Source organism: Crocodylus siamensis, chromosome 13, assembly GCF_052110815.1.
Source record: "Crocodylus siamensis isolate JL-2025a chromosome 13, ASM5211081v1, whole genome shotgun sequence".
NCBI classification, from domain to species: Eukaryota; Metazoa; Chordata; order Crocodylia; family Crocodylidae; genus Crocodylus; species Crocodylus siamensis.
This window is the reverse complement of record NC_143407.1, coordinates 11,256,137-11,279,641: the sequence shown is the minus strand read 5'-3', so window position 1 is coordinate 11,279,641 and position 23,505 is coordinate 11,256,137. Positions and strand designations below refer to the sequence as shown.

Sequence of the window (23,505 nt, the reverse complement as noted above, 5' to 3'; positions counted from 1 at the left end):
TGTGCTGCTCTCCGGGCTGCTGGTGGACATCCCTGGTACAGACCCATCTCTACTCATACAGCAGCCTGTATTGGTGACCCAGGCCACTGAGAAGAGCAAGGTGGCACCTGGGGGTCTGGCTGCCTTAGGGGGCTGGTCCCACCATCCAATGGCTACATGGGAAGCGTGGTCTAGCTCCTGAAAGCCAGGACCCTACAGCGCTAATGCTAGCCCCACAAGGAGCTTGGTCTACCTTGGGGTATACGGGTCCTGAACACTATGCGCTCTTCTCGCTCCAAAAGGGAGCTCCCCTTGCAGGGCTGAGGCAGAGGGTGGGACATGGGGGTGCCTGTATTGGTGCCAACCCCCTCGGAGCTGCGAATCAGTCTCTTTCTCACCCTGAGCACACACAGCTCGTAGTTGTTCTTCCTGATCGGATTTCTTAGCCTGGTCGGATTTCTTCCTGATTGGATTTCATCACGACTGCTTGAGAGCCGTGCAGGCCAGCAGGTCACCCCTGCGGTCGGGACTGATAAGGACACTCACAGGGGCGGCAAGGAGTGGAGCGACTCTGTATTGGTGGGTCTGGGGTTTCCGTGGCACGTCGGGGGTACAGAGCGCTGACCCACAGCCTGTCCGGGGGCAGTGAGAGTCTTCCCAGGGACCCTTCTCTGCAGATTCTGCCACATGGGAGATGCAGGGTCCGTGGGCTGAGCCTATGCCTCTTTACACGTCACCAGAGGAACCAGGCCAGGATCCTGTCCCTGGCTTTGCTGCCAGAGATGCTTGCACATAGCTCAAGGTGTCCACCATGGCCACTCCTTCCCTTGCCTAGTGCTGGAGGGGCCAGAAGAAGGGGAGCCTGCCCAGGGCCCAGTGACCATCCAGATGTTGCTGTATGTAGCCGCAGAGGCCCTGCCCCTATATACAGAGGCCTAGGGCAAGTGGGAATGAAGCTCCCCATTGCCTCCCTCCCTGGGTCATCCCCCCGGCAAGCTCCCTGCAAGAAGGGGCTTAGGCTGGTCTGCAGTGTGTCCCCCTCCCACCTGGGTCTGAAGCTATCTCCATCCAGCCCTTTGTGTTACAAACGGACACTGCACATGGGAAGGGGAGGCAGGGAGCTGGATCCCTGGGGCTTCAACAGACCCCTCTGGTTCAGAAATCCAGCCCTGCTCCCAGAGCCTCCTCCCCAGGCTCTGCTTATGGCAAGGGTCCAGTTGCAACGCAGGGTGCACTCGGGGCACTGAAGCTGCAGTAATGCTGCCCTCTCGTGTCTCAGAGCTGCGTGTGCCGTCAGCTGAAGTCTGGCCTCTATATTTTAGGGCAGTGGTTCTCAACCTTTTCTAGACTCCAGACACCATCCTTTGGACAATGCCAGCTCTTAGTTTTCACTTGATTTTTGACCACAGAAAAAATACTAGAGCTGCAAAGAACTTAGGCCACAGCAGGGCAGAACGTGTCTAGCACTGTGGATTCCTATTTGTCATCTCTGGGTTTATCTGGTGAATCATGTTTGCCCACCTGACAGTGCCCACATTGTCTGGCACCTTGCAGCACTGCTAAAAGGATCTCAAGGCACCCTGGAGTGCCACGGCACCCTGGCTGAGAATCACTGGTTTATAGAGAGGTAGTTACCTGTGTTAGCCTGAAGTCAGCCAGAAGGCACTGTGGATTTGCACCTTACAGACCTACTCACAGAGATACAGCATAAACCTTTGCAAGCAGAAGGCCTCCTGTGTCAGACAGCATCTGATGAAGTAAGCCCTCTGCTCGTGAAAGCTTATGCAATACATTTCTGAGTTAGTCTATGAGGTGCAGATCTATCCTGGTCTCTGCCTAAAGTTAAGAAACACCAGTCATGACTAGTCTCGTGTTCCTCTGAAAGCCCCATCCCTGGCGCGATCCTATCCTGAACTTGGGGGTCACAGTACAGACCCTTTGAAGCAGGTTAATTTGGCTTTAGAGCATAGGAACAAAGTTTACCCAAAACCAGTATAGTCATTTCAAAGTAGGTAACAGGGTGAAGGGCAGGCAGGTGAGTGGTATTGATGCCTCACTTGTATTTCCTTTGGCAAGACAGTGCAAAGCATCTGCTTGTAGGAGAAGATTTCATTTTCAGGTTACTAGTGGAACAGAGGAAGCAGGGGCAAGTGGTGGCAGCACAGACCCAAGGGTAGGATGGGATGGGATCCTGATCTCTGCTGTGGACTGTGGGTGCTACTTAATACAAGAGGTAACACAGAAACAAAGCAGCAGGAGGCACAGGCCACTTCATGCGAGCCCCCCAGCACTGGTGGCTCTTGGCTTTGTGCCTGGCAGAGTCATTTCCCACCACGTACGATGCTCCGAGGTCCAAATTCTCCCCGCACTCCTGCTGCTGGGTTTTACACTGACTTTGCAGACTGCAAGGTCATGGTTTATTTTTGAGCCAATGCTTGATTTGCAAAATTGGTACCATTCTTGGACCTGGCCAAGTGCACTACATTGAGCACCTCACATTGGTATAAATTACAGCAACGGAGAAGAAGCATGGGCCAAATCCTCAGCTGGTGTAAATCAGCATAGTCACTGGTGCTACCCCAAATTACATCGGCTAAATAGCAGTCGCACAGAAGGCCTCTTCCCTAGACTCAGACCAGGTCTCTGAACAAAGCAAAATCTACTCTGTTTACTAAATAGTAACAAAGTTGACTCTTCCTGATCAGCCTTTCCTCTGGTAGCATCCTTCTCTTCTGGAGAATGCAGAAGGGGTCAGAGAGCCCAGTCCCCTTCCCTCACTTGCTGAGGGCGATGGGGCCAGGAGATCGAATTCTGCCCTCGGTCATGCTCTGGCCACCTCCTGAAGTCCTTGAGGATCTTGATATGTTCCTTAAACTGTCTGCATCATAGCTCCATTTCTGCTTCCTTGGAGGGAACCTGTTCATGTCTCTGGGCTTGGGACAGTAAATTAATTAGCATCAACCCAGCACCAAGAGACAAATTGAGAGTGTGACCTAACTAGTTGGCTCCCTGCTAGAGCCGTCTGTAGGTGGTGGTCTGAATGCACGTGTCATCCTAGGTCCAGCTTCACAGCAGTAAGAGTGAGGAGGCTTCCACCGATGTAAGCAGATCAGTGCTGATTTACAGCAGAGGACCTGGCTGCTAGAAGCTCAGCGCCAGTTAGTCCCGAGCGACTGCATCTCTCTATGAAAGTCTGAGAGGCTCACTTGCATGGCTGGTTCTTACTGCCTTTGTCACCTCTGAGCTGCTTTCTCATGAAGCTCCTGAGTGATGCCCTTGGCTCTTGCCTTTGGTCAAAGGGCTATTTCTGTGCCAGCTTGTGGCACTTATTTCAGAGATGACCATTTAAAGACACAGCTTGTCCTTGAGAGCAGGAATCTGTGTCCTTAGATGTCTGCTTGTCTTCAGCTGTGGTGAAGGAGCTTCATGATGGCAACGCCACAAAAGGGTGGCCTTGTTTCAGGGGCCACACTGGACTTGTGTGGTCCTCTCTGACTTTCCATTAGGCTTGGTATCCCTAGGGTTGGCGGTGATGTTTGTTGATCAGATCCATCAGCAAAAGATCTGGCTGCTGATGTGCTTTCCAGTCCTGGGCCTTCAGATGGCCATCTCTGCTCCTACCAGTACTGGCTCATGTGGAATCACTGAAGAGTCTTCCTCTGCGTTTCTGCTAGCCTGCTCTACTCCAGCCTGCCAGGATGTCTCCTGGGAGGAGCTGCTCTGATGTTTGGCAGAGCTCTTTTGAAAGCCTGGGATTTGCTCAACCATCTGCAGCATTCCTGCATCCATCGCATTTGGCAGGTGCCTAGGTAGGGTATAAGCCACCCTCCAGGCCCTGCCAGGCCTACAATCTGCCTGGCCATCGTAACTTGTCTTGCACCGATGGTCTTTAATACTGCACTGCGACCCTGTCCCAGGACGTACTGTTTTCAGGGGACACTGGAGGCCTGTGGCCAGTCAGAAGTGTGAAAGTATCTCATTCGTCCACATAGTTTGCTAATGGTTTTCATGCCCAGGCTGAAGCAAGGTGCTGCCCCTAGATGCAGTGATAAGGCTCAGGATCACTGATTGCTTTGTTGCTTCTCCAGAGCACAGGGGCCTTGGGAAGAAATCTTTTTTGATCTCTGCTTCTGGTGTCTGAGCCTGCAGGAGATGGCTTCCCAGCATCACAGAGGGCACATCTACAGGTTATGCTTATTGTGTGGTAGCCTAAGAACACTGCGCAGTAACGTGCCGGTCAAAAACCATGCAAATAAGCTACTGTGTAGTGTGGTTAGGCTACTGGGCAGCAACTGCCAGAAAATAACCTTGCACCAGCACTAGTGCGCAGTAACTGTAGTTACTGCCCATTTAGTTAGTACTTCATTAAACAAGTACTAAATTAAATGTGTAGTAACTACTGCTCATTAATGAATGGTAGATGTGCCCAGAGAGTAGGTACCAGTGCTGTCTTACTCTGTGACCAGCGTCTGGTTTTGCATCGTGTTCCAGCTCGATGTACAGCTCTCCGGGAGAACTTGTTGATGGTGCAAAGTCCTTAGCAGCCTGCCTGGCTGGACCACAGCCTAGGAGTCTTCTTAGCTTTGGACTGGATTCAGGTTCTGGTTCCTGGGAGGGAGCATTATCCACGTCCCTCCCACTTGGGACAGCAAATTCTGCACCACATTTTGGTTCTGAGGTCTTGTTTCTTGCAGAGGAAGCTTGGTGTGTCTCAGCATTTCGCCCCTCCAGAATAAGCTCACGTGCTGCTTATTTCTTTGATGCCCAAAGCTCCAAGATATGTTGATGCAATACGTGCTTCCCTTATTGATTGCTTCTGCACTCGCCTACACTGATTTTTCTCAGGGAAGGGGGTGAGGCCCAAAAACCTTCTTCTGATTTACCCAAGGATGAATGAAAGAAGAATCAGCCCCATTGGGTTAGTCTGTATTTATACTGAGGTGAGAGAGGCTGTGGAGTTACTCCTGATTTACACCACAGTGCATGATGGAAAATCAATTCCAACTGGGTCACTCCTGATTTATAGCAGGCTGGTGAGGAAATGGCCCTATGTTATTTCAGTCGTAGCCAGAGTCAATAGCATTCCAGCTAACTTGGTGAAAGCCCGGTGCAGACAGGCTTTCCCATCTCACCACTGATGGGCTGGGCAAGGGATCCAGGAATGAACAAGACTTACCGTGCCTGCATGTTTCTCATGCCACCAGATGGCAGCCAGTGGCCTGCATCTGAGGGCCTAAGTCCTCTGACAGTCAGATATGAGGCCATATCCTCAGCTGGACACATTGGAATAGCAGCCTTGACAGCAATGGAGAGAAGAGGATTGCTCCTAGAGGATGACTGGCTCCAGCAGAGCTGTGCCGATTTACACCTGCCAGCAGCCTGGTCCCCGTGGAGCAATGCTGATTCACACCAGCTGGGGTCTGGTGCTGCATGCCATTGCCTATCCCTGACACCTCAAGTGCTTCCATTTGCTGACTCCTCGCGGTACGCAGGATGGGCTCCCAGGCTGCAGGACACTGGTGAGTGAGGTGGCTTGGATCATAGGATCATATGAAAGTAGTGGGGAAGGGACCTCACAGGGTCAGCTAGTCCAGGCCCCTGCTCAAGGCAAGGCCATCCCTAACTAAACCATCCCAGCCAAGAGTCTGTCCTACCTGCTCTTGAAAACTTCCAGGGATGGGGAGTCCACAACTTCTCCAGGTAGCCTGTCCCACTGCTTGACCACCCCCATAGTCAGAAAGTTCCTCCTAATCTCCAAGCTACATTTCCTCTGCTGCAGCTTGACGCTGTTGCTCCTAGTCCTGTCCTGTATGGTCACAGAGAGAAGTCCATCTCGACCCTGTCTATAATCACCTGCCAGCAAACTGAAGGCTGGTGTCAAATGCCCCCTCAGTCTGCTTTTCTCCAGACTAAATAACCCTACTTCTTTCAGCCTTTCCTCATAAGTCATGCCTCCCAAATCATTTCTGTGGCTCTGTGCTGACCTTTCTTCAAGCTGTCCACATTCTTCTTAAAGCACAAGTCCCAAAACTGGACACTGTACTCCAGGTGAGGCCTCGCCAATGCTGAACACAGCGGAAGAATTGCTTCTCTTGCTTTGCAAGTGGCACTCCTAAGTGATGCAGAAGGCTCCTGATTCAGCAGGGCTGCTGTTCCTGCTGGGCTGACCCATTCTGGCAGGGCAGGGGATCATTCTTCAGATCAGGCCATGCCCAATTTTGAGCGCTGTGAAGACAAGGAAGGGAGTGAGTGGTGCCCCTGGGTTGCAGATGCAGCCATCAGCCAAGCCCAGTCCGACAAGCACAGAGTGGCTGTGTGTGAGCAGCAGGGATGGCAAGGTGTGCAGGGGACCCCTCCTTCCCACCAGGGATCTTCCCTGTGTCTCCCCCTTAAAGACTCCTCATTAATATCCCTGCTATTATCAGCACTCTCTCCCCTACTATGGCTCTGCAAGCACAGTTCATCTAAGGTTCCTCTGTTTCTAATCTAGTTTGGAAGGATTTATTTTTGGGTCCTTGTAACCTAGCAATAGGTGCACGTGACCAGCAGAGGCTGGCAGCATGAATATGCATCACCTTCTCCCAGCTGATACTCAGTAAGCAGCCTGGGGAGCCAGAGCAGAGACCTGGCGACTACAAAGGAGCAGAGAAATTGGGCCTGGCTTCTTTTTCTTACCTTGGCTGAGAAAGGCCAAGCTTGTTGCAAAGGGCGGGCCTGGAAGGGCGCGTGCAGCCTGGGGGTCTTGGCCAGGCTGCTGGCACTGCTGGGAGGAAGCTTGCAGCCATGAGGTCCTGGCTGGCACTGCTGAATCCCTGCTCTGAGGTAGTTCAGACAGAAGGAGTCTCCCCAGGCTGAGCAAGGTGTGGGGAAAAAGCCACAGTGTGGGGGAAAAGCAGCACTGCCCCAAATGCGAGTGACTCAAATGCCCGGGTGAAATGCCAGGTGTGTTTGCACTAGGAAACTGGGGCACTAGCTGCTGACCGGGCGATGCTGCAAAGCAGCCTACAACTCACCAGAAGGATGCAGATGCTCAGAAGTTCATCCTGGTGCCATTTAGGGGGAAAATGGAGCCAGTTCTGTGCCTATCATGACAAACCTCTGGCAGAGTCTTCCCATAGGGCCTCTGCCCCCCTGCACAGCAACCTCTGACCTGGGTGTCAGGGGACAGGTCTGAGGAACCTGGCAGTTTATTCTCTGAGGGCTTAATCTGTGCCTTGTCTCAATTGCTATTTGCTGTCCCTACAGTTGATGCTATGCAGAGCTGTGCACTGGCTCCATTCTGCAGATGGGGAAGCTGAGGCACAGCCAGCACCTTGTCCCAGTGAAACAGTTGTTGAGCTGAAAGTGGAAGAAGGGTTTTGTGGCTAAGGACCGAGACAGCTCAGTGTCTGGGTCTGCTGCAGATTGCCTGTGTGACTTGGGCAAGTATCTCCATTTTTCTGTGCCTCGGTTCCCCTATCTCTACAACGGAGAGGCTAATACTACTTTCCTTCCCCTGACCTATTCACAGTAGAAGGTCTTCAGAGCAAGGACTGGCTTTTAGTGTCCATACTATGCCCAGCTGGATGGGTTGGTTGGGGCATACTGCCATCAGCAGCTTGGGAGTCCTGGCTCCCAGCCCTGAGCTGCATCCACTAGGCAAAACCCAAAGAAGCCAGGTGCTCTCTGGCTGGAGTTTCGGTTCTCTGGACCTTTTTAAATAGAGCCACTTGTGTGCTCTTATCCTCACACTCTATCCTGCCAAGACCTAGCACCCCCCTGCCCAGCCAGACTCAGGGTCCTCTGTACTTTTTGTCCACCTCCAATAGAGCATTGGACCACAGCAAAGCTCCAGTCCTCGTGCCCTCGTCCTCATGTCTCTCTTGCTCTCCCATGTCTTTCTTCCTTGTGTGGTCACCCCCTGGCCTCCCTTACTCATTCAGGAGGAAGCTGTCTATCGATTTACCCAACATCTTCTCATTGCTTCTTTGGGTGGTTCACTTACCCTGGGCCCCACCATTGCTTTTGTGCTGCTCCTTGCAGAGCAGACAGCCTCCAGCCTCCTGTGCCTCCTTCTCCCTTTAAGACCTCTCCTGTTCAAGCTACTTCTTGTCGAACCCTGCTCTGTAACTTCTTCCTGGGCTCTTGGGACCCTGCCATCCCTTTGGGACATCACCTGCTGTTCTGCATTACATGGAGGATAAGTAATAACAGCCTGTTTTCTCCAGCAGTCCTGGCATCTGGATCAAGAAGCCTCTTAAATAGTAGGAATCTTTGTTTCCTTGTTATACATGGGGAAACTGAGGCACAGAGAAAGGGAGGTGATTGCCTCAGGCCATGCAGGGAGCCAGTGGCAGAACCGAGGATGAAACCCAGGGGTCCTGACTTCCCAGCTCAATGCCACGTGTGCTGGACTGTGGGCTCCCATCTGGAGATCTGTGGGGTAATAAGCATCCTTTGAACACTGCTGTACAACCTGGTCACCCCCATGTCACTCTCAGCCCAGAGTGATGGGAGAGGAAGGGGCATTTGGTTTTGTTGCTTTTCTGGCTGTAATGCTCAGATTGCTTCCTGCCACAGAGACAGATTCCAGATGGACTGAGCCAGTGGTGCGCCCATTCAGCCTTTGCCCTTCAGGGGAGACTAAGGTCTTGCTAAAGGGGTCAGCCCACCATACCTCTGCCTACAGAGGGAAGCAGCTGGGAGGCTGCTTTGGGATGGGCTGAGATCTTGATTTTCAGAACCTGACCATGCTTCCGCTCCCCACACCCGAGGTTGGTAGCAGAGTAAACTGTGTGACTGCATCCCTCCCCTCTTCCAGGACATGCGCTGGAGGTGACTGTGCTACCAGGCTGAAGGCTCACCTAGGTAGACACTGACTGCTGATGCTTCATGCTGGCACCGTGGCATGGTGGTACAGGGCCTGAGCTTCCTGGTCTGGCTGTGCTCCAGCACCCAGCATGATGCTAGGATGCTGCTGCTGGAGCGCTGTTCTCCACAGCTTGGACCTGTCATCTATGCCCATACCACACTCCTGTGCAGCAGACTGGTAGAGAGACAGCTTAGCTTGGGCATGCTTCCATCCCTGATACCCAGCCCAGGGGTGGGATGTGCTCTCGCTTTTGCAGGGACGGGGGTTACAAGCGGGCCCTGGATAGATCTATCAATGAAAGCCGCTCTGGCTTGTGGGGGTGTTGTCGGGTCTGTCATGACTTTAAATGGAGGCTGACTGCTTTCCAGGCACCGCATTAACCCACTCTCTTTATACCCAGCCCACTTGCTGTGATAGGCTGTGCATGGGGAAAGAGCCCAGTGTGCCAACCTGCAAAACAGAGGCTTTTAGGACCCAGAAGCTTTGATGGTCTCCAAGCTGCTGGCTGCCTCTCATCCTTCACTGCAGTGGCTCTGTGCATCAGCTACAGTGGAGGAGCATCAGCTGAGTGGTACCTGGTACTCTGGAAACCTGCACAGGAAAGGTATGAGCTGATGCCTGGACTGGGGAGAGGGCCAGGCTGGAGACCTCGAGGCTAGGTGGTTGCCAGCATTTCTCTCTGCACCCCCAGGCATTTGGCATGCCTTGCTTGCTGGGTGAAACGCACAGAACCAAATCCGCTCTCCTGATGGAAACTGCAAGGAGCCAGGGTGGACCTGGAGATGGGCAATGGGGGTCTAGATGCCTGGGACTCGAGAATCCATTTTAACGGAGAGGCAAGGACCAGAGCTGGGTGGGGGCAGCCCTTCTGGAAGTCAGCTCAGCAGCACCAGCGCGAAGGAATGAGCAGGGCCAGCCTGGATTTCTCTTGGCTTTCCTAATCCTGCTCTCTTCCCTTCCACCTCTGGGCAGGGCCTGCTGGGCAGATGCTGCAGCCCACCGCATGGGTGGGCAGCACAGGGTAAGAGGGAGGGTGTGGGCACTGCCTGGGCCTGGAGATGTACATTGATATTGCAAGGGGAGGGGGGCATTTGTAGAATTGATGGGAGACTGCAAAGTCCCAGGGTGAGGGGAGCAGGGTGGAGACCCGCCTTGAGCAAGTACTGGGGGAACAGATCTGATAAGGGCAGGCTTTCAACATAGCGCTCTGTGGGAGCCCACTCCAATGGGAGACAGTCCAGTGTTAGGGGCTTGAGAAAGCAGAGCATCTCGTGTTCACAGGCCAGCTGGGGCCTTGCCATCAAGGATCTGAGCAGCAGGAAGGACCTGGAGCTCAAAAGCTGCTCCATCAGCCGCTGCTGTGGAGCCGTTCGAACTGTGGAGAGAGCAGGGAGTTGGGGTGGGGGCTGCATGCCTCAGTGCCCACGGCCAGTTGTTTCACAGGAAGGGTTAAATGGCCCTGTTCAGTGCACCTGTCAGGCTGCCCTGTCCCCTGGATGCACAGAGGAACTGATGCTCTGAAGCATGAAAATGGATAAGCATCTGATTCCAGTCAGTGCCTCTGTGGGGACAGGGCCCAGTTGGTCCCTGGTGCCAGTGGGTGTGACTCCAGTGAGTTGAACGTAGATGCAGCGGCCTGCTGGAAGGCTGGGTCTGAGCTGCTGCTCTTACACAGATGCCTTTGCCTTTCTCGAACCTCAGCCCTTTGCCTCAAGCAGTGTCGCAGCGTTGGGGAGGCAAGGCAGTGGGATCTGCTGAATACGTACGGTTCCCCTGGTAGGGAAAGCACCTGGTGATACAGGCCCAGCAGCCATTCCTCAGGTTCCCCTCTGGGTTCCTGGACAGTCCCTGGTGTGGGCACCAAAACTCCCCGTGGATGAGGGACACATTCTTGGGGTGGACTGAGTAAGGGCAGAGCCACCTCCAAGCCCTCTTCGTTGTCTAGATTGAATGCACCTCCCCTCGTTGCACACTTTATGCCAGCCACAACCTGGCCAGTGCTTCTGTTGTGGCCAGGCCCTGAAGTGCACAGCCCCAGCCAAAACCTGCAGTGGCACCTTTGCACTGAGCTCCCATCAGCTCTCATGACCCAAGGGCTGTGTTAGCCACTTTGTGCAGGGCAGAGTGCAGGTATTTCAGGAGTGCGCACTCTCCCCAGTCAGGGCTGACCCCCAAGGTATGATGCAGAGGGCTGCTGTGCTGCAGAACATGTGCGGGTGACGTGGAGGCATCCCTTTTCTCTCTGAGTTGATGGCAGTGCAGCGTGCTGTGCTGCAAGGAGCACTGTGACTGATTTAGTAGGGGCACACTTTCCTCAGAGGCAGTGCCAACCCTAATGCCCCAGCTGACCAGGAGCTTTGAAGGAGCCTGCCCTGACTCCCCTTAGTGCTCTGTCCCAAGATACATTACAGTGGAAGTTAGTTACTGCCATCATCAGGCCCCTCCACACTGCTTGAGTGCTGCATAGGAGGCTCAGTGCGGTGGAGACGCGGGCCCCATGATTTTAACAACATCAGCATTTCTGCTAATTGTACCACATCCAAGCATCCCATCTCCCTTTAGTTCAGCCCCGCTGTTGTGAGCCAGGTAGTTCATTAGTGTTTGCCTATATAAGGATGCCTGACTGCTCAGCTGATGCCCAGTTTGGCAATAGCTCTAGAGCTGAATGCCATTAGGAATCAATATCTGGATATTCAGACTGCTGCCACTTCTTGCATGTGTTGGCCCTACTTGTCGAAATGTTGCCCTGTCTTTTCTTTTCCTATAGGTGGTCTCTTCCATGGGCGCTGCCCTTCACAGATCCATTAGCCCAGCGTTACCAGTGGGTAGTTTTCCACCTGAGTAATCTGTACATTTAGCAATCAGAATTCAGGACCCGAAATTCAGCTGGCATAACATCCCCATAGCTCCATTGAAGTCAATGGAGCTAGGCCCATGATCGCCAGCTCAGAGAGTCTGGAAGTGTTGAGCTCTCCTATTCCAATCGATTCAGTACAGGTATTGTACTGATACAGGTGGTATTTCAGTTCTCCTTACATCAGTGCCCAGCAGAGGATGGAAGTTTCAGTCCATGAAGGATTTCAAGATTTTGTCATGTTTTTCTTTTCATTCTGAGTCAGCACCAATCTTAAAAATGTCAAAATTCCCCCCAGAAGGAAAGTCCCGAAGCAATTTATTGCAGGTCATGTGTTGAAGTGCTTCATTTTGACCTTTTAAAAAAAATGCATCCAGTTATAATATTTCAAAGCAAGTTTCAGAAATAGCTTTTTGAAGCCAAAAATTGCTTAAAAGTGAGATGCTTAAAATTGAATCATTTCATGCTAAAAATGTCAAAACACGAGGTCTCACTATTGCCAAGATGTTTTGCCCTGTAATTTTGTTTTCAGAGAAAACTTTCATGAAAACTCACTGAGTTTTGTCAAGCGTTTTGTTTTTCTTTCTGGCAGAACCGTACTTTCCAATGGACTCTTGTTCCATAGAAGCTTTTTCTACCAGTTCTAGCACATACGTTTCCATCAACAGTGGTAGAAAGTTTCCTCTTTTATATAGCACATGACCCAGGGAAGTGGTTTTTCTATCCCCCTTCTTGACTAATTGAACCAGATTTGTTAGTTTAGATCAGTGTTGTGGCATTTCTCTTTATTGTTTTCCCTTTTCCACTTGGTTTGGAAGTTGAAACTCATGGGCAACACCAAGGCAGTGTTTGAGTGGAAGGAGCCTCCTGAACGCTGGAGTGCCTGGAAAGGGGGCTCTCCTTAAGTATGCATGATCTGGTAAAACAGACCAAGCCTTTGATAATGGAGGGTTCCCTGAGACACACTGTACCTTGAAAATGGGAAATGGAGTAGGGAATACTGGATAACACCTTCAAATCTTTGGGTGCCTAAAAAATGGGAAATCTCATAAGATTCACTGAATGTCTCCAAGCTTACAGATGCCCTGGAAATAATTGGGATACTCAGGAGCTGCAGGATCTCCTGAGCCCTCTGAAACTTCTGGGCTATGAGATCTGATGAGCTTGGTCACAACCCGTGGTGACACCGTGGAAGGTGAAGCTACGTCCTCATCACAGCTTCATTGACTGACCAGGACGTAGGCCCGTTCAGAAGAGCCATGCTGATTTATACCAGCTGAGGGCCTGGCCTGAGAAGTATTGCAATGATGCTTTCCAGGCTAGTTAAGGGGAGAGTCTCTAGTTTCATGGTGGGGATGGCAGTAAAAGGTTGGAGGAGCATCAGCCAGGAAGATCTGGAAATGCTCCTGGCTCTCTCTGGGCATGGCTGTTTCTAAGGTCTTATCTCCCCTCTGTTGCTTCTTGGATATGGCATATGGAGAAGCTGTTTGCAATTCTCAAGCAACCTTCAAGGTTCCCAGGGCAGTGAAGAACGGAGGAGAGTTCAGACAGGGTTCGTGCCAAGACTCTCATAACATTGCTGCTGAGTTGGCAGGTTTCACTGATGAGGTGAAAAGAGCATCTGGGCATAGATATCAGCAGGCTTGGCCAAAGATAGAGGCTTCAGAGGAGAGTGCACGAAGCCTGTAGATGCTGGGTATTTCAGACCTGAGATAATCTCATTCCAGTCCCTAATACCATAATTAGATGGGTCTCTGCTCCCCTCCCATCCTGGATCTAGGGGATGTGAAAGAGAAGCCAAGACTCAAGGCTGGGGGAAGCCCCAGGGGCAGCAACAGGGAGGCTGGAGTTCTACCTGGAGCAGGGGTGCATCTGGGGGAGAGGGTGTGCACTGGTGCACTTGCCCCACTTTGATTCCTGCTCCACCCGAAGTGGAAAACCACCTGCCTGGCAGTGGCAGCAGTATTTCTAGGCAGGCAGGTCTGAGGGATTCAGTTGACTACACAGCTCATTATAATTTATCTGATCCCTTCTAAACTCTTCATTCCACCGGTAAGCACCCTCTCTTCTTTGTAATGGCCATCATGTTCCACCAATGAAGCTAGCCTTTGTTTTGCCATTCTGCTGTCTGTTCACTGCTCCCGGTAATGAGGCTCCTATTTCACAGCCCTGCAGTATTTTTAACTCATTCCAATGCAGTTATATTTGTTTTTGCCTTTAAGTCTAAACTGTATTATACAGCCCTAGGCTCCTTGCAAGCTTCTAGATTTTTTTTTTAATTAGAGAAAAAATATGTGCTGTTTTTGCATATGATGATGCACCTCTTTTCGAATTTTTCGGACTTCTAGATCCACCCCATGACCAGAAGCCAAGGGGCTCCAGATTTAGTAGCAGTCAGGAAGCTGGGGATGGAACCTGAGCCCTGTCCTTGGTGTTTAGCTCTGGGGTCTCAGTCCAGCAAAGCCCATGAAGGTAGGCTTGAATTTAAGCATGCACTTAGGTCTGCATGTTCTTGGAGGAATCAGGGCCTTCTTCAGCAGAATTCCCATTGTCAGCAGGAGCCCCAGATTCATCCTGTGACACTTGACTTGTTTGACATGGTGATTAATGCATAGTTGCATTCTTTTCTAGGTGCCAAGTTCTGCTTGGAGAACAGTGAACAGACAAATAAGATATAACAAGGGCTGCAAACTAGAGAGGGCTCCTTAGCCTGCGCAGTGCTCCATCTGCAACCACATGGCTTTCCTGGACTGCTGCACCTCACCCACTTCAAGACAGTTGAGCAGGGTGCACACAAAGATGCCAAATTAGAAGCAGCCAAGGAAGATGATGGCCAGTCTGACCCAAAAGCGCTGGAAGGCATAGACAGCCTCACCATATGGACTTGCCCTTTTGGTCCTTGCTGCTGGTACAGGAGGCAGTGAGGATGTGACTCCATGGGCTGGGGCTGCTTACTTGTTGATGGCTGATTCTCTCTGATTACTTTCTGGGGACCCAGAATAGGATGGGTGATGGACCTGTGAGGGGAGGTTCTGTGGGCATCAATGCCAGGCTCCATGGAGCCGTCGCTCCCCACGCAGTGGGCGTGGAACTCCTCCAGACCGGGACGACTGCTCCAGATGTCCCAGAACTCCGCACATCCCAATTCCAGCCTGGACACCAAGACCAAGGATGTGGCCTCAGAGTCTGTGGGGCTCTTCTTCATGCTCTTGATTGACCTGACGGCCATCATGGGCAATGCTGCTGTGATGACTGTCATCATCAAGACGCCCGCACTGAGGAAGTTCGTCTTTGTTTTCCACCTCTGCTTGGTTGACCTCTTGGCCGCCCTCACTCTCATGCCCCTGGCCATGCTTTCCAGCTCTGCCCTTTTTGACAGCACCATCTTTGGTGAGGTCATGTGCCGCGTCTACCTTTTCCTGAGTGTCTGCTTCATCAGCATGTGCATCCTCTCCATTTCAGCCATCAACGTGGAGCGCTACTACTATGTAGTGCACCCCATGCGCTATGAGGTCAAGATGACTGTCAGCCTGGTGGTCTGTGTCCTGGTGGGGGTGTGGATCAAGGCGGTGGTCATGTCTGTCATCCCTGTGGTTGGGTGGCTGTCCCCCGATCGCTTTGCCAGCTCCCCAGCCCCCCATGGTCGAGGCTGTTCGCTGCAGTGGAGCCATAGTTCTTACTGCAAGTTCTTTGTGGTTTTCTACGCTGTCTTTTATTTCCTCCTGCCAGTCCTGATCATCCTCGTGGTCTACTGCGGCATGTTCAAGGTGGCCAGAGTGGCTGCCATGCATCACGGCCCACTTCCCACTTGGATGGATACCCCACGGCAGCGGTCAGAATCACTCAGTAGCCGGTCCACCATGGTGACTAGCTCCGGAGCCCCTCGGACTACCCCACAGAGGACGTTTGGGGGAGGGAAAGCTGCTGTCATTCTCCTGGCAGTGGGAGGGCAGTTTCTTTTCTGCTGGTTGCCCTATTTCTCTTTTCACCTCTACACAGCCCTGAGCTCCCAGCCTTTGCCTGGCCAGCAGGTGGAGAGTGTCGTCACCTGGATCGGCTATTTTTGCTTCACTTCCAACCCTTTCTTCTATGGGTGCCTCAACCGGCAGATCCGCGGAGAGCTCAGCAGGCACCTCACCTGCTTCTTCAAGCAGCCGCCAGAGGATGACCTCAGGCTGCCCAGCCAAGAGGGCTCCATCGAGGAGAATTTCTTGCAGTTCCTTCAGGGGACAGGCTGTAACGCGGAGACCAGGAACATTCATGCCCACGCCAGTCCTAAGAGGGACCAGCCCACCATTGACTTCCGAATCCCTGGACAGATTGCCGAGGAGACCTCGGAGTTCCTCGACCAGCACCTGAACAGTGATATCACCGTCCCTGACAGCTACATCAGGACAGCGCCTTCGCCGAAGCCTGAGCTGTAGCACTACTTTGCACTTGACAATCTCGTTCTATGAATGTGTGGAACAATGCAGAAGCCAGCTGCCAGCAGCGGCAGTGGTGGTGGTGGTGAATACCAAACCCAACCATGGTGACTGAATCTGCATCCTTCTGCCTCAGTGCCCAACCTGGAAAGCAGCAGGGCCTGGTGTTTGAGTCCTTCTGGTTAGTTTAGATTGGTGTTGTGGCATTTCTGATTAATCCCTTTTTCACTTGGTTTGGAAGCAGAAAGAGTCCCAGGCTCCCCAGATTTCCTCTGTGTCCCTTGCAAGTTTCCAAAAGAGCTTTGACATGGTTTGGTCTCCATTTCCATTTCCTCTTGACCCTTTTTACTCTGATTTCTGCCCTTTTCCCATCCCAGTAGGAAAATAAGGAAGACAATGGGCTTCCCAGCACTCAACCCTGCAGCTGCAATGGCTTTCCCAACCTGGGACCCCACTGAGGAGAAGGGGCACGGAGAAGGAAGGGAGAGATGCCCCTTGCTGGTGTTTGACCAAGGCATGGCCAACGCTCCCCCATCTCTGGGAGCATCGGGGGAGAGGGCATTGAGAGGAACCAGTGCAAGCCAGGATTGCAGTAGAACAAGTGGCCTTTTGCCTCCAGTTCCCCACAGGTTTCCTTTGAACCAGCACAGTCTCCTCCCTTGCTCTCCATCTTGCACGCCCTGAGCTGGGCATAGGCTCCAGAGCAATTTCCTTCCTTCTCCTTTGGTCTTCCAGCAACCCCCACCCAGCTTAGCCTGCCCTGGCCTGGCCTTTCTCTGTCTCCTCCAAAGTGCTGCTTGTGTTCATGGCCCCTGCCCCAAGAGGGAGGCAAGGCCCAGGAGCAAGTCTTTTCCCACTCTAGCTCCTGCCTGAGGGGATGCTTTTCCCCAGGTGAGAGTGACTTGGGTGCTGAGCCCAGGCCCCACTTTTCTCCATCAGTGCTGCTCTGTGGGCCTGGAGGGTCTCACCCCTTTGACCCCAGCAGCACATGGCCCAGCACAGACAGCCTGTTCCACAGCCCCAGGGACCACGGGGTCACAGCTGCCTGGCCGGTGGTGCCCATGCCTCTCTGAGCCCAGGCAGAAGCTCTCACCAGGCTCCGGGTGGGGCGGGGGGGCAGAAAACAATGATGGTGGTTTGATCTGGATCATCTTTTCCTTCTCAGCACCTGCCTCTCCTGTCTCCCCTCCCATGGCAGTGGGGTCTCTAACTCCAGAAGCACAGGCAGCATGGGATAAAGCATCCCTGCTGGCTGGCCCATGGTGGACTCTTTGCTGGCTGGGGGAGACTTTGGAAGTGCCGATGCCTCCTCATAGCAAGGTCGGATTAGAGCTGGGCTGAACCTGCACCTTTGCCCATTGCACGGCTGCCACTACAGGCACGAGGGGTCCAGCTGCATCTTTCCAACTGGGCCCCATGCTGGAATAAATGGTTCTGGTCCTGGCCTGCTGGACAGACCCTAGCGAGACAGCAGGAGTAGTTGGGGTCTAGCAGGACCTGAGTGGTTGGGGTATTGGGTTACAAAAGGAACAGGTGGTTCTGACTGAGACCCTGTTTGACTTCCTTTCTCGCAGCAGATCAACTAGTGGGTGGTGGGGAGGGGGACCATGCTGGTTTGGATTCCCCTCTGCTTTCCCCTCTGGCATTCATCTCAGCCAGCAGGCAAAGAGCTCTGCAACAGGGATCAGCCGACAGTCCTCAGCCTGCTGGAACCAATGGCCTTACAAACCACCACCGATTGCAGCAGAGCTAGGGAGTGGCCTCTTGTGGCCAGTGCCCCTTTCTCTGCTGGGCAGGAGGGCAGGGAATCACAGGGAGAAGAGACCAGCCCTCCTTTGGGATTTGACGATGCACTAATCTTAATCCTGGGGGTCCTGCTTTCAGAGCCTGTCAGGGCTGAGTCTGGCTGTGAGCTTCAGGCTGCACAGCCCCCTCTGCATGCCAGCCCTGGGTCCTGAGCTGGCTGGCAGGGACATGCCCCAGCAGCCCTGTCTGACCTCCACCACTGCTTCCTGAGGGGTAGGACATGAGGACATTTTTATGTCGGATGGTTTCATCCTGGAGTAACAAATAAAACTATTTATTATGAAACGTGCCTCCCTGTCTGTGAGGGACCGGACAGGGGTTGGGCCTCTGATCATAAACCCCTGAACAGGCTGGACAAGAATCCTGTCCAGCTTTGATGGGGCTGCTGGTCAGGCTGGTTTGAAGATGGGGCTAGGAGTCCCCTGGTAGATCTGGCACTAGGAGTTTATCTGCTCCCCATGTTACCTTGCAGCATTTATCTCTGCAGAGCTTTGGAAGGAGCACTGTCCAGCAGGTGCAGCATGAGCTTCAGGGTCCAGGTCCGGAGAGCTGGGCTCCACTCCAGCCCTGCCACAGAGCCTCTCAGTGGGCAAGTCGCTTTGGCTTAGGTTCTCAGAACTAGTGGCCTAAACTTTGAGGGAAGAAGCATGCTACATTGCGGTGGCCGATAGTTGGGGCACCTTGCTTGGACTCCAGAAGCAGGTGTTTGAGTTGCACGCCAGACTCATTCCAAAGGTAAATGAACACTCAGTCATTCAGGCTGGCAGGTTTAAGGCAGCTGGGGGTGCTGCTGGCTGCAGTGCTCCCCTGTGTACCATTGTCGATGGAGAGGGTTATGCCTCAGCCACGCTAGCCCAAAGCCCTGATTGGGTTTGGTGGATCCTTGATTTTTATCCCTAGATCTCAAAGGGCATCATAAAAGCGAGGAAATGCTAGAAACACCCCCCTCCCCACTTCATAACAGCAGGAAGACTAAAGGCACAGAAAGAGGAGTGACTTGGCCACGGTCATACAACAAGTCAGTGGCAAAGCTTTGGAGTATAGAACTCACTCAGGTGTCCTGACTCAACCAGCACCCCCTGCAAGGCATAGGGCACTGTGCTCTGATTTGTATCTTCTCTGGAGCGGGGGACGGGACAGTAACAGCACATTTTATTCTGGGCTCTCAGGCTTCTCCCATATAGACAAGTTGAAATGATCAAGGGCAGAAGAAAGTGCAGAGAAGTTTGGCGTCAAAAGGCCAGTGGAAGAAGCCAGTGACAAGAATAGAAGTGAACCAAGAAGGAAGGCATCGTGGTCTAGTGCCGCGATCCTCAACCTGGGTGCCTTGAGAGCTTTTCAAGGGAGCCCTGGGGTGTCATTCAATGTTAGCCCTAGTAGGTGTGTAAACGTGATGCACAAGATAAACCCACTGATTTCAAAGAAGAATCCACAGCGTTAAAAACATTCTGACCTGCTGTGCCCTTTCTCAGTTCTTTGCAATAGAAAAATTGCCACCTTATTTTTCCATTGTCAAAAAATGAGTGAAAACTAAGAACTGGCATTTTCCCTGGGCTGCTCTGAGCCTAACAAGGAGTGCCTTGAGTCTAAACAGGCTGACAAACACTGGTCCAGTGGTTCCAGCAGGGCGTGTGTGAAGGGGTCAGAACTCCTTGATTCTATTCCCCAACTCTGCTACCAATTCACTTTGTGCCCAGGCATGGCCTGTCCTCTCTTCGCCTCCATAAAATGGGGACAGTTGTATTTAAGTATGTTGCCTGAGCAATGTGTAATTCAACGTACACACCACGGCGATGTGTAATTCAACAATGCAGGTGCTAGCAAGCACAAAGTGCTTTGAGGTCCCATAAGAAACAGGCCTTGGATCTGTGCAGATAGTGCATGTTATTTTGCAGCTATCTAGTTGGTTTAATAAAAGATAGTGCCTCTTCCTCAAGAGTTTTGGACGCCTTGTGACAACTCAGACACCTTTGGGGACAGCCCACAAGCAGCTCAGCAGGCAGGGAACAGGCACAATGGGGGAGGCCCATCCACCGCTGCCACTGTCCTCAGCTGATCTAGAAATGGAGGGAGCCCAAGGGATGGTTCTGCAGGGAGCATATGCACAGGGTGCTAGGGACAGTAATGGTGGGTGGGTTCCCTCTTCCTGCACTTGCTGTGTCCCCTGCAGCGGTCCTTCACACGGGTGGGTGTGGGGGTCTACACAGCCCCACTGGATCTGCCCCTGTCCCCACACAGTATGAGGTCTGGCCTTGGACTGCGCGTGCACCAGCCCATGACTGCACGCATCTGTGCTTGTGATCACAGACTGGCTCCCAGTCCCTGCTGCATGGCCTTTCCTCCCCCTCCGCTTCCCCCTCACATCCCTGGCGGATCCATCTGCTCTGACCTTTCACGCTCACAGACACTGGAACCTTTTAAGCCCCCTGGGTGTGTGCTTGCTTGATGATCACTCATCCCTTTGTGAGGGGGGACTCCAGAAATAGCCCTCTCTGAAGACCACTTCCTTCATCCCCTGGGTGTGGGCTGCCGTCAACCATGAGAGCTGGGGAAAGAGCTTGTGTTGTGCCATCTGAGTGGTGAGTCAGCCTCACCTGGGTAACAGGGACCCATCTCAAGGGAGATGCCGTGAAGGAACAGTGGCCCAGAACCAGGAGGGAGCCACTTCTTTCAGGACCCCAGGGTTTCTCTGGTCCCTCGTCCTCCTTCCCCACGGCTGGGGGAGGGTCTTGTCAACATCATGCTGGACTGGGGAACCACTGCTAGGGCTCTGGAAGTCCCTTTTCATTCCACTCCGCTTCTCTGGTAAGGGCCTCCTCCTTGTGTGAGAGGGGAGTTCAGCCGGTGACGACCTCTCTGAGCTGAGATTGCCAACAGATGGCAATTGGAGCAACCTGGCCGCATCTACCCAAGCTGGTTACTGCGCAGTCATTTAGTACTTGCATACCCAAGTACTGAATGACCGTGCAGTAACCAGCGTTACTGTGCAATAGCGTCCCGACATGGCTTCGTGGTGATCCTGACTGCACAGTAGCTCATTGCTATGGTGAAGTATCTCGTTACTGCTGCACAGTAGCATCGCGTGGCAGTTGTGCCCTGCGACGCTCCTGCGCAGTACTAATGAGGTACTGTGCAGTAAGTGTCTCGTGTAGGCACAGCCACGGTATCCTACCAGTGCATTTCAAACAGCCTACTGTTGTCAGATTGTCATTGCCAGCCCAGTCTGGATATGAGCCAGTGCACGGCCCACTGGTCCTCTCCTGAGCCACCCAGAACTCCCCTCCCATCCACACTGTGCCAGTCTGTCCTAGCTTGTCCTGGCTCTAGCCCTCTTTTCCCAAGGGGCTGTCCCCCTGCTCCGTCTCTGCAGGCTGACATCTTCCCCTAGCACCTACCTGAAAATGCACTCCTAGCCACCAGGCTCTTCTCTAGTTAGTTAGAGACCACTGTTCACTCTTTCCTGTTTGTGTCCTAGTGATATCCTTGTCCCATGAGCAAGAGACCAGGGGCTGATTTCCAAGATGGGGAGACTCCTGCTTTTAAACTCAGTATCAGTGGTTCTCAACCATGTTGGCACCCCTCACTGGATTCGAGGCTCTCCCCATAACTTTGGTGAGTTGAATAGCACCTCATTTCAAAAACTAACTTTTATATTACCATGCTGACCTCCTTGCAGATGGGCTGGGCAGTGATGATGAGAGAGCAGCCAGGCAGGGACAAGCCTGAGCCCACAGATGTCTGCTTATTTCCTCACACCCTGTGGCACCCTTCAAAGGAGCTGGAGGCACCCCAGGGTGCCCTGGCACCCTGGTTGATAATCTTTTCTACCTGCAGTTCCCAAGCATAGTCAGCAGGTGGCGCTATGAGCACAGCAGTGCCAGGAACATTGCAGGAGCAAGGGGTTTTTTTTTGGTGATTTCTTTCTTGGGGCCAGGCACAGAGCTGGGAGAGATGTTAGACAAGGGGGCATGAAGTACCCTTCATTTCACTTCAGGCTTGAAGTGTTCCTACATTTGCCGTTCCTTTTCCCTCTCCCATGTCCTGGCCTTTCTGTTGTCCCGCACTCTCCCCACCATGCCTAGTGTTTGGGACTGCCTTCCTAGAAGGCTGTGGCAAGCACAGCGCAGGCCTTGAGCTCAGGTGGCATCAGCTAACAGGTGCTGGGGACTCAGTAGCAGCATGGGAGACTGCCAGGATAAGTCAGACCTGGAGGTGATCCTGTTTCTCTGACTCAGAACTGACCCAATGTCCCTGGGGTCCTGCTTACATTTCACCTGGTCAGGTACCAGCAGCTCGCTTACCCCTCCCTGTTCCCCTACCGTGCAGTTTCAGTTGGATACAGATGCACCTGTCCTTAATCATTGGTCAGCTCACCAGTTCTCCTCTGCAGAAGTGGCGCATCACACTGGTGGCTGAAGTGGTGTGGAAGTGTTTGTAAAGGGCTTAGGGATGAGGGTTTTCATGCCTGGCATCATTCCTAGGAAAGACTGTGCTTCTGATGAGCTCCACCCTGATTAAAACAATCAGGGCTGCAGGAAAGCATCTGGAAATGCTGTAGATGCACCGGGATGCACATATCCCTCCCGTCTCCTAAATAAGCTAACCGAAGCAGTGGAGGGGGTGTCAGCATACAGCCCTTCCCTCTTTACAGATGTTGCATGGCCCTTTTGGGCTTCAAGCTCTTTTCAGTTCCCCACCAGGATTGCTGGTGTGCAAGTCTTCTCCTCTGCAGCTCTTAGCCATTTAGCACAACCTCCTGGCCTGGTCTCTTCTCTGTGAGTTTCCATCTCATTGCAAATCTTCCTCGTTCCTCGAAGCCTCTGTATTGCTCTCCCATTGCTGGGATCTCACTCACCCTGGCCAAGCCTGGGTGTCTCTAACCAGTAGTCTCCTTTTCAGGCACTTTCCAGTCCAGCCATTGCTGGGATAGCTCCAGATTTCTTTCTCTTTTGTCTTGTTTAGCAGGAATCTGTGGAATCCAAGGAGCCCATCATGGAGTTTCCTTCTGGCTCCAGGTGTCATGGAGAATATTTAGCAGCAGAGGGAGGTAGAAGGCTCTTTATGGCAATACATTTCTTGTTTGATGAACAGATTGGGGAAGGCTGGTGACAGCCACAATATTTCCTGTGTGGGGGCTGTTCTGGGAATAGCCACCAGAACCAGCCACCTCTTCTGAATAAAAGAAAGGGGCTGTATTCCAGTCGCTAATGTGGAACTGAGCATAGTTATCTACCAGGACGTGGGGAGGGATGGCTTGAAAGCATTGTAGGCTACAAGATCCTAGATTTCTAGGTAAAGGCATATAATGTTAGCAGTTAGTCAGGGCATCAAGGTTTGTACTTGAGGAAAGCATGGCTGGGCATTTTGCAATGGGTAAGGAAGACCTTTTTCTTGTAGAATTCCCAACTGCATTGCCACCTGTAGCTGTGGCTTAGATGCTGTAGCTTAGTGCATTGTCCCACATAAAATGTATTTGGTGTGTTGCAGGTTGGTTCCCCTTGGTTTGGACTCTTCCCCAGATAAGCAGTCAGGACAGGAAGTACCGAGTGGCCCCCAGGGCTGGTAACATCAGCACTGAACATTTCGTGGCC

General features: G+C 52.6%; 2 protein-coding genes across 2 annotated transcripts in view; both read left to right on the top strand.

Moving 5' to 3' along the window:
- GNAI3 (G protein subunit alpha i3) overlaps nucleotides 1-23,505 on the top strand; it is a 145,191-nt gene that overhangs the window by 85,646 nt on the left and 36,040 nt on the right. The window lies entirely within an intron of this gene.
- Nucleotides 14,626-17,132, top strand: GPR61 (G protein-coupled receptor 61). The gene has a single exon (XM_090025591.1). It carries the CDS (start codon nucleotides 14,729-14,731, stop codon nucleotides 16,106-16,108), a length of 1,380 nt encoding a protein of 459 aa, XP_089881717.1. The 5' UTR covers nucleotides 14,626-14,728; the 3' UTR covers nucleotides 16,109-17,132.